General features: G+C 35.7%; 2 protein-coding genes across 3 annotated transcripts in view; both read right to left on the bottom strand.

Annotated features, from left to right (window-relative positions):
* Positions 1 to 10134, bottom strand: part of LOC139116693 (uncharacterized) — a 559130-nt gene that overhangs the window by 116065 nt on the left and 432931 nt on the right. The gene's annotated exons all lie outside the window — the stretch shown is intronic.
* Positions 759 to 10134, bottom strand: part of LOC139116683 (serine-rich adhesin for platelets-like) — a 32847-nt gene continuing 23471 nt past the window's right edge. For both annotated transcript variants that reach the window (XM_070679267.1, XM_070679268.1), the window contains 3 exons: positions 9747 to 9811; positions 9035 to 9186; positions 759 to 7580 (listed from right to left, as the gene is read on the bottom strand). In XM_070679267.1, the coding sequence (XP_070535368.1) occupies positions 5796 to 7580; positions 9035 to 9186; positions 9747 to 9811 (2002 nt within the window). In that variant the 3' untranslated portion in view covers positions 759 to 5795. The remainder of the gene's footprint in view (positions 7581 to 9034; positions 9187 to 9746; positions 9812 to 10134) is intronic.

Genomic DNA, 10134 nt, shown 5'->3' with positions numbered 1-10134 from the left:
AAAAACCTGCCGACCCTACACACTTTTGTTTTATTTTCAAAAACAAATTGAGTAAATTCTCTAAATTTTATATTTAAATGGGTCTCAGCGATCAAAGAGACAAATAAATAACATTTCCTCAAATGCCAATCTACCGACCTGATTTTGTGAGGCATGTTACCAGAATTACACAATTTCTTTTATTTGGTCCAATTTTGAAGGGAAGAAATAAAATAAGACACGGGTACTTTCAAACATGCCAACTTTATCCATTGTATTGGTATGAATTATGCTCAAGCTACTTCTTTCTTTGGAACTCCATTCTTGAAAACAGGTTTATAGTCAACCAGAAATTTTTCATTTGTTGTTAGTGATTAAAAAAAGCACAATATATCACAGGGTCCATACAAGGTCTTTTTTCCGCTATTCTCAAGGACTCTTTTAGGTCCAAACACCATTTTCATCTTTATACATATCATTTTAATGAGATCACAACTGATAATCTTGTCATTTTTGCAGCAATTTTTCAGGAGTTAATTTCATTTTTTAAGGACTATCCAGAATTTATTAAAATTTAAAGGACTTTCTAGGAGAATACAAACCCAAATTTATTACATGCTGAAATTTTGAAACTCTGAAAAATATCAAGAATTTTGTCAAAATACAGTAACAGACAAGATGTTAATATCTAACTTTTTCTACTTCATGTCAACTAGGATCTGCCTTGGCATGGACACAACTGTCACACTAATAATGCACACATGATCCACAGACCGATACATTGTAACAGAACAATCTTTATTCAATCTAACATGTACAGATTTGACATCTGTCACTTGAAATACCAAATATGCTTTCAACAAAATGTACAATTTTGTGATGTACATAATATTACCATCTACAATGACATGCACAGCCACCATCAAACTTTGGATGTTGAGGCTATCGATGGGCAACTGACTCTGATATATTCAGTTTTATGTTGGATGAAATAGCGGGAGTTGTCTTTTGGTTTTCAATTGTACCTTTTGAGTATGCGTGATTTTCTTGAGCAATTGGATTTTTTAGTGCTACAGTGAGGTGAAGCTGGTCAACATGGCAATGGGAGGGGCGGGGGTAGTTGTACATTTATGACATGTTCTCCAATAGCATTAGTAACTACATGAAAATATCCAATCAGAGAATATGATATATTTAAATGTTCTGTGCCAATGTGAAAGTAACCAACCACAAAGCTGGATGTCAGATGTCATTTGCATAATACAAGTGCTGCCATGGTAATATTCTCTTTGTAAAAACTGAGCATTTCTCACAACTCTCCTGTTGTAAACAGTATAAACTCCTTTTGTAAACAGTTTCAAACAACAAACCTAAAACAAGTACCTGAACCTTTTTACTTTTCAAAATGGCAACAATGCTTGGTTTTCAACAAAAAGTTATATGTAGTTACAACTGTTTCTTGCTCTCTTACTTTCTAATCTTACAGCTTTTTACAAAACATATCTTTGAAATCAGAATACATTGTTTCATAATCCTTTTCATAACAAAAATGTTCTACGTCCAAATGACAGAGTTGTGGACATCAGTGACTACACAGAAAACAAAATCTTGAGTAATTATAACACATAATACTGCATTAAATGAAATGGATGACAGTTGAAGAAAAACCTGCACACTGAGTGTTGGTCTAAAATTTTGTCAAATCACCAAGACACACTGGTTGCTTTCTTTGTTTTTAAATTTATCAGAACAATTTACAATGTAGTGTTCAAACTGCCAGGGTTTACTGGTAAAGGAGAAAAACTTCCGATCTATCAGATAGTATGTGAAAATTCAACAAAGAAATCAAGTTTTATACATCTACATAGTACATAACAGTTAGCCCAAACTATCTTGTTAACTGGAATTGTATACATTCAGAAAGTTTACTGCTAGAGATGATGTCTGTCAAATTATGGGAAACTTTTTGTAGCTGAGTGACTGTAAATAGACTAAAATTTACCGGTATTTTTTCATTTCAGTCAACACATCTTAACAAGGCACGGAAGCATGGGTTTCACACTGATAGCATTACAAATGTCACAGTCTTTAGAATTTCTGTGGTCTATGATGTGACTTGCTCTGAGCTGTAATTAAATATTATAAAAGTAAAACTGTAAATATATCTTTGATAAATAAATATATGGATAGACATGCATTATAAATGTTAAAATATTATCTACTAGGCTATTTCTTTGTTAATAAATACGGTACACACTATTATGGCAGTGAAAAAATGACAAAAAACTGTATCTTTTAAAATAGTACATGAAAATGAATATTCAAAATCAATATTGACTTTTTCGTTGAAAACTGTACCTTTGTTTCAATTAAGGTAGAACACGTCTCGGGACACAAATTTGGACTCTCAAACTTTTATAATTCTTTTCTGATATACCACTAGTGGGGTTCATTTTAAAGTTCTCCGTATAAGCAAGCTTTTTCACGGGCTTATATTTTCAAAATTCAAAAATTTTATTTTTACAGGGGTAGCCATTTTGAATTTCAAATATTGGTAAATCTTGAGTTATTTTTTCCTCAAGTACCAAAATTTAAATGTTGGCCCCAAAATTTTATTCTTGATTTTGAAAGAGAATGGTTGATATATTCCTCAAGGAAAGTTTGAGCAAAAGCTTAAGTCTTTCACTTTCGAGACGCGAACTACCTTAAATGTTCATGTAACAGATTTTCTCATTGAGCTAGGGAGCTTCAAAAGTTATTAAGCACTAACTTAAAGGGTCCTAAGCAGTATTTGCTGCACCAATCTGATAGATAATGGCAATTTATGAACTCATTATTGAGCATCTGGTTACTCTGGATGTAAGATACCTTACTTATACTATTGATGTACTGTACAAAGTTTGAGCCCAAGTGAAAGCACTGTAAACTCAATGAGTATTCTGTTAACCACAAATCCCAAAATACTGCCAAGTCCTCCTGTGAACATACATGACAAACATTGAGTCAAACTGGAAAACCAACTTTACTATGTTCTGTTATATGGGCATTGTCAGATAGCTTTTTTATCTGAGTGACATCAAAATTTGATGATATCATCACTAATTTTGTCTGAGCATCAGAGACACCAGCAGCAGAATGAAAACATAAGTGTGATTTGTTGAGGATATTCTATGATGTAAATGATTGTCATTTCCTGGATTTGTCAGCATCATGCACACTGATCAACAAATATTTTGAACATAAAAAACAACAAAAAAATTCCTGAACAAGCACCGACTTGAGGTATTTGGATTAAATATGCGTAAATGTGTTATTACCATACATGAATGTCTTGAATATTCTCTCACATTTTTTAAATGTGACAAAGAGATGAAGTATTCATAGCAGCAAAACGATGGAGAGGTCAGAGTACTTATTGTTGGTCATCCAATCATGGTACTGCTACATGGCATACCCTATACATGCCTATGGCCAAGTTTTCAAACTTTACGAATTCTAAAAGTTCTTGTCAAGTGACAGGTCAACTGTGGATTGCTTGTACCTTCATACAAACACATTCATCTATTTATGGAGATTATCTTCCGAAGGCTGGTGAAACAGAGTATATGATGTACAACTTGAAGTAGAGTGATTCTGATTGGTTCAAAATTACAAGATAACACAAATCTATACAATTACCAACTTATCATCAGCTGCCTTTCAAAGTGACACATTTTGTTTATGTCAACAACCCTGTTTTCAAGCATTTTCCTAAATTCTACAAATTACAAAAGCTTTGATTCAGATAAAATCTGAGAACAATATTCATATAATCTTCCATCAAGAATATTTCAATTTACTTACTGCAAATAATGCAACATTCAGTTGTTGGCACAAAGCTTTCAAAATCACAATAGTTATCTAAAATCAACAGAATTAACATTTTTGAAAATACAATATATCGTACTACAAAGCTGTGATACAAACTCTGGAATAGGTCCAAAGATTCATGAGAATTGAATACAATTTAACTTGAAGTGATACGTAGTACAACTGAAAGAAAGTGATGTACTTTTGTAGCTTAATAGTCTCTGCATCTAGAAAACAATCCTTAGAACATTTCAATATCAGATTTCAGATTCACTGTGAAAATCTTGGGAAAAAATTACATTTCAGAACTAACTGGGTATTACACCAAACAATTCAAATTACACTAAAATTTCACATTTTTGGCATAAAGAGAACCAAGGCAAGTAATTAGCAAATTGCACTTTAAGTTATTAAAGTAACTCAATGTTCCATGCATCCTGTTCTAAGTAGCAGAATATTTCCTGTGAACTCATTTTGAATGTGGAAAAAACTGTATTTTGACTGAAGAGGGCGCTATTATGAAACCTTACCACTGTTGCAAGACATACTGATATACTCCAAAGTTCTGCTCCAGTGTGGTAAGTTCAAACAATTCTTTTGCAATCATCATCAGTTTGAGGATACAGAGTTCCAGTTACATATTTTCCTTTATTACCAAAAATTAAAATAATGTAGTACTAACAGTCTTTTTTTGAAAAACCTTAACCTATTCATAAATAAGAAATATCACTTGTTTCAATGTAAACATTGTTGTTCATGGCAATTCTGTACCTCTTAACTCAGAAACGTTTAATTTTTCATCTCTGAGTCTACAGAATGAGGCCACAAAGAGCTAGACAGCATATAGTTGAAGATATTTTTAAAAACATTTTACCTGGAAGTTGAACAGACGATGCTCTTCTGAAGATAAAATATCTTATCTTGGGACTTGGTATACAACTAGTTCTGGGATTTAATGAATCTTGCAACTGAGAACTGATAATATACAGAGTTTGCTTAACCACATAAATGTGCTGTCAGCGTTCACTGGTTTGTTACACTAGCAGTTACCAACTAAGTGGTGTTTTGTCATTCTTGCATACATAATTTCCAAAATTTGTTTTTGCATACTTATGAGAGAACGATACCGTCATTTGGGAACACCCTATACACAGTTACTTGTTGTGACCGTACATTACAGGAGGGAGAATGGGATAGAAGTGTCCTTCTGGATTGCAGGGAACACTGAGTAGAAATGAAATTTAGTATTTAGATACTGGTTGTATGCGCCTCATGACAGTAAAGGACTAACACTTTTGCTCAAACTTTCCTCAATTAAACGTTTGACCATCCTCTTATCAAATCAAGGATAAAAATCAGGGGTCATCATGCAAAATTTTGCACTAGGAAAACAAATTACCTAACATTTTACCAATATTTGAATTCAAAATGGCTGCCATCCCTATATTAACTCTATGGGGAAAATAAAATTTTTGATTTTCCCAAAAACTAAGGTTGTACAAATTTTTCTTACTCTAAGAACTTTAAAACGGGCCAACACAAGTGGTAGTTCAGAAAGAGAGTTCAACTATCTTCTCCTGAGGCGCATTATACCTTTACACTGAAAGTCAGTACCCAAAATATAAATTAAGCTTGCTTCTCAAAAGAACTAGTACTTTTTAATTAAGAATTGCTATAGTCTGGCAGTGCATGTGTTTGAGTGTCTGGGAGTTGTTTTGGCAGTGAATGTCTGTGAGTGTCTGTGAGTTGTTTTGGCAGTGAATGTCTGTGGGTGTCTGGGAGTTGTTTTGGCAGGATATTGCTACATTACTTATTGTACATTTCAAAGAAACAACAGAAGCAAACCTGCTGAAATGAACGAACATTTTTCTCATCCATAATTCAAGTTATTCATTCAGCATCATCTGAGGATGATGAAGAAGATGAACTTGAATCATCTTCATTTTCTTCACTTTCATCCTGGTTTTCTATTTTCCTTCATCTCCATGACTACCGTCTCCACTTGTATCCAGCCCTATACGTGCGTCAGGGCTTGTGGCCATTTCTACTGACTCTAACTGCATTGCTGTTGTTGGCGAACTATTGTAATCTGGAGGACTTTCGTCTTGTGGTGAGAACACTTCTGATCCTACCAGACTTGTGGACAGATCAAGACTGGAGGGAAGGACGTTGGAGTTGGTAGTTTCTGATGAACTGTCTTGCATGAGTGAGTAGCTACCACTGGTTGTGCTGGTTGCTTTTGTATTGTCCAGTTGACTTTCCGAGGATACACTGTATGACGCCATGTCGCTTGATGAAATCGAAAAAGTCCCACTACCTGTTGGCTGTCTGGAGCCAAGGTCACTCTGTGATGAAACACTGTATGACTCAAGGTCAGTGGAAGAAAATGAGTAAGTTTCACCGATGTGTGGTCGACTGTCTGGCAATATGCTGAAAGACTGAAGCTCACTGATCGTGTGTAATGGATCATTGCTTTGAAGTGGAGTTGCCGCATCAGTGTCTCTGTCAGTAGTTGAAGTTTCTAATGTTGTGATCATGCTATCTGATGCTGGGGGCAGTGTGCTGTTGGAGTCTCCAGCTGACATGGTGGTGTCCATCTCAGAGATTGGTGTATCTGAGGAACTGAAGCGACCCAAGGCACTTTTACTGGAGATATCCATGCTGACAACAGATGGAAAGGAAGAGTCATGAAAACTTGGAGACTCCGTTTCTGGAGAACTTACTTCTACGGACAGAGCAGACTTGAAGGACACATTGTCTTCGGATACTGGTGATATCTCTCTTGGTTCCTGAGTGTCACCACCAGCATGTTTCAATTCTAAAGAACTAGCTTGGAAGACACTACTTAAAACAGAGGTCTCTGAACTAGACACATCTGCCAGAAGCAATGATGTACTCATTTGTGAGCTATCATCCAAGCTTGTAATCACATTACTGTGGGAGACATCACTGGTATTGTAATCAGATTCATGGGTTGTGTTACTTGCAGGGGTATCTCCAGCACTACCCTGGGTGACAGAGCTGTATGCAGAACTGTTTGTGTTTTCCACGGAGAGTTCAGTGCAACTGTCTTGCATAGATGATAGAGGATCTGTTTCATATGACTCTGTTCCACTTGTTGATGTCCCTGTGCTCATTCCACTGCTCTCAACAGCAGAAGATGTAATTTCTAGCACTCCAGGGCTGCTGCTATCATCAGTGTTTCTTTCATCGCTGTATTTCACACTACCACTGGAGGTTTTTGAAGTCTTCACTGGGTAAATAGGACTGGCCTGACCCTCCCCGGTGAAACTGCTCATCTCAGACATGTTTCCTCTCATAGGGGTAGAGGCACTGATATTAGTGATAGACAGATCTGCCATATTGGATGTTGCATGCTGGGAGACATCTTTGCTTATACATTGATCACCATTGCCCAGAGTCATAACCTGAGTTGGCGTCTCCTTACTTCCATTCTTTACACCGTCACTTCCAGAATAAGCACCACTGATTTTGGGAAAAGAAGGATCTTCACTGGGAACATCCACAGTATCTTTCCTCTCTTGGTATTTGCCAGACACAGAATCCGAATAAAAGGATCTCAGGGATTCCATGGAGTCAAAATCTGTCGGTGGGAATTTCATAGCTAGTCTCCCTTTAGCACTTCCCCCATACCTGATTGGTTTTGGAGAGCTCTTTGCATTTACTGGACTCTCTCTCACTGACTGTACGGCATAACCCAGTGCCACCATTTTCTGGTTGATGTTGACATCCTATAATAAATACAAAGAAATAAATTATCAATATGACAAATCACAAAGGAATTTAGTTTGTGAGTAAAATACACATTATTTCTCCTGCACTCAACATTGGATAAACCTTTTCACCCCTCATTTCTTGTGTAACATTAGTGGTTTGCTTTCCCACAGACAAGAAAAGAGATTGGGTCAAACCATGGTGATCAAAGGGTCAAACTTCATCCTAATAGGATAAACCCAGAATTGGTACAAACAAACCCTTGTGCACAAACATGGATAGAAATACATGTATTTCTCCAGCCCTTGTACAGTGGGGTTATTTATACTGCCATCATGTGATCTTTTGGGCATACTGAGTCTGTAGAGCACATAGCGTCCTTTTTATTCCGGCGTAGAATCATTCCTTCTTTCAATGAGACTGAATTCAGAGTCTGGACTGGCTTTCTGTTTTGTCTGTCATTCTCTTTTCTACATCAGCTCCAGCATATTTTTTCACTTCCTAGGAGTACACTGAAATACTCTGAACACACCAGTTTGCCAATACAACCTAATGTGTTCACCTGTTTTTTGACAAATGAATTGTAAGTCTGGGTTTCAGGTAGAACGCACCTCGATGATAGATATTCCGACGCTCAAATTTTTTCCATGATTTCTTTTCTGATCTACCACTTGTGGAGTTTCATATTAAAGCTCTCGGTGCAAGAAAACTTTTCAACGGTTTAGTTTTCGAAAATCAAAAATTTTACTTTTTCTTCATAGAGTTAACACGGGATGGCTGCCACTTTGAATTTCAAATATTGGTAAATCTTGAGTAATTTGTTTTTCTAGTTTCAAAATTTGCACTTTGACCCCCGATTTTTATTCTTGATTTTGAAAGAGAACGTTTGAAATATTCTTTGAGGAAAATTTGAGCAAAGTTTAAGTTTTTCCCTTTCGAGGCACATACTACCTTAAAATACGTTTTCGCCAACATTTTGCTGTAGCTGGTACAACTCTGCCACAGAAAACAACTGGTATAGCCAACACATTAATAGACAAAGAGTACACTTGTTTGAAGTCAGACTGCCCTCTACATCCAAATTGCTGTGATATTCCACTTGGCTCAAGAACTATCCCTTCCACTCAAGAACTTTTTACATATTACATTTAATACTATACTTGTGATTGAAGGAAGCTTTCAGAAATTCTCAAGTTGACTCAAAGAGTTCAGGAATGTCGTAAGTTTGAAAACATACTACATACTGCTTGAATATTACAGTGGATTGCCTGTTCCAGATTGGAAGGCAATATTGAAATACCAGACCACTACTATACTTCAAAATAATATTTTGTTCCTACTTGTCTCTCATAAATTTCAATGTAATCAAATGTTACAACAAGATGGACAAATTGATATTTGCATGATCTATGTAAGATTTGTATTCCTAAAAATTTCACGATCTGAAGAATTTCACTGGTTGAAGACTCACCTGTGGTCCATTGGTATCAATCAGTTCAACACACGGAAGCAATCCTTTCTCTGTTTGTTTATAACTAAGTATTTTAGCCATTAGTACTTTCCATTTAGCACAGTATGTTAAGTTTTCAAAGTCATCTGTTGCTTTCTCTGTCCACTCATCCCCTGAAGTAGAACAGAGCAAATATTGTGTGTTTAATATTTTGAGAATGGTGCATACATTGTAGATTATTCTCATTTCAGTTCGATATTACTGTAGCTGATCTCAGAGCTGGGTAATTAATTAAAGTGGTCATTCTGGTAATGACACAATTTAAACATAAAAATCATCTGCACAAGACTGTAAAATACTGACTCTAGGTCCAAGCACAGATAGTTTAAATGCAACATTGCAGTTGGAAGGAAAAATTTACACTGGTTTGGCCACCAAGCTAAGACTTGTATAATTACTGGAGGAAAGAAAACTGAATAATGTGAATATTAAGATCATATCCTTACTAGTCTACTGACAAAATCAGCTTTGTCATACAGATGAATTGGTGAAAAGAACTTTGCAATTGTTGTGTTTATGTTTGAGTAGTTTCAATTTCAAATTGGCAGACGTTTGTAAGTCTTGCTTGAACTGTTGGAGCAGATTGTTAGAGTCTAGAATATAAGCCCAGGTCTATGCTACCTGTGGGATGTTGACACCAATGGTAGACATAGCACACATTGTAACTACTTACCTATTGGTTCTACATTTGCCAGGAAACATTCCATTGCTTGGAAAGGTAAGCTTAGAAAATCACTCCTGCAAGATATAACATTATTCTTAGCATTGAGTCTCATCTCTGATGTATGGAAAGGACTACAATAATTATCCATTCTAACAGTATTAGAAACTATTTTTTTAAAGATAAAATGTATAGGGATTTCACTTTGTGGAAAATATTTTGGAAAATTCATTCCATTAAACATCTTCTAATTTTCATGTCAAAAGCTTTTCAACTAAACCTTTCAATGCGAGTTTCCAAATCTTATTTCTCTTTCACGTGTTTCACCAATTTTTCAGGAACAAGTTATGCAAACATGCACAATGACTAAACGTTATGCACATATTTAATACAGATGAGC

The sequence above is a fragment of the Ptychodera flava genome, chromosome 18 (genome assembly GCF_041260155.1).
Source record: "Ptychodera flava strain L36383 chromosome 18, AS_Pfla_20210202, whole genome shotgun sequence".
NCBI lineage: Eukaryota > Metazoa > Hemichordata > Enteropneusta > Ptychoderidae > Ptychodera > Ptychodera flava.
Note: the sequence above shows the minus strand (reverse complement) of the source record. Positions and strands in the feature narration are given on the sequence as shown.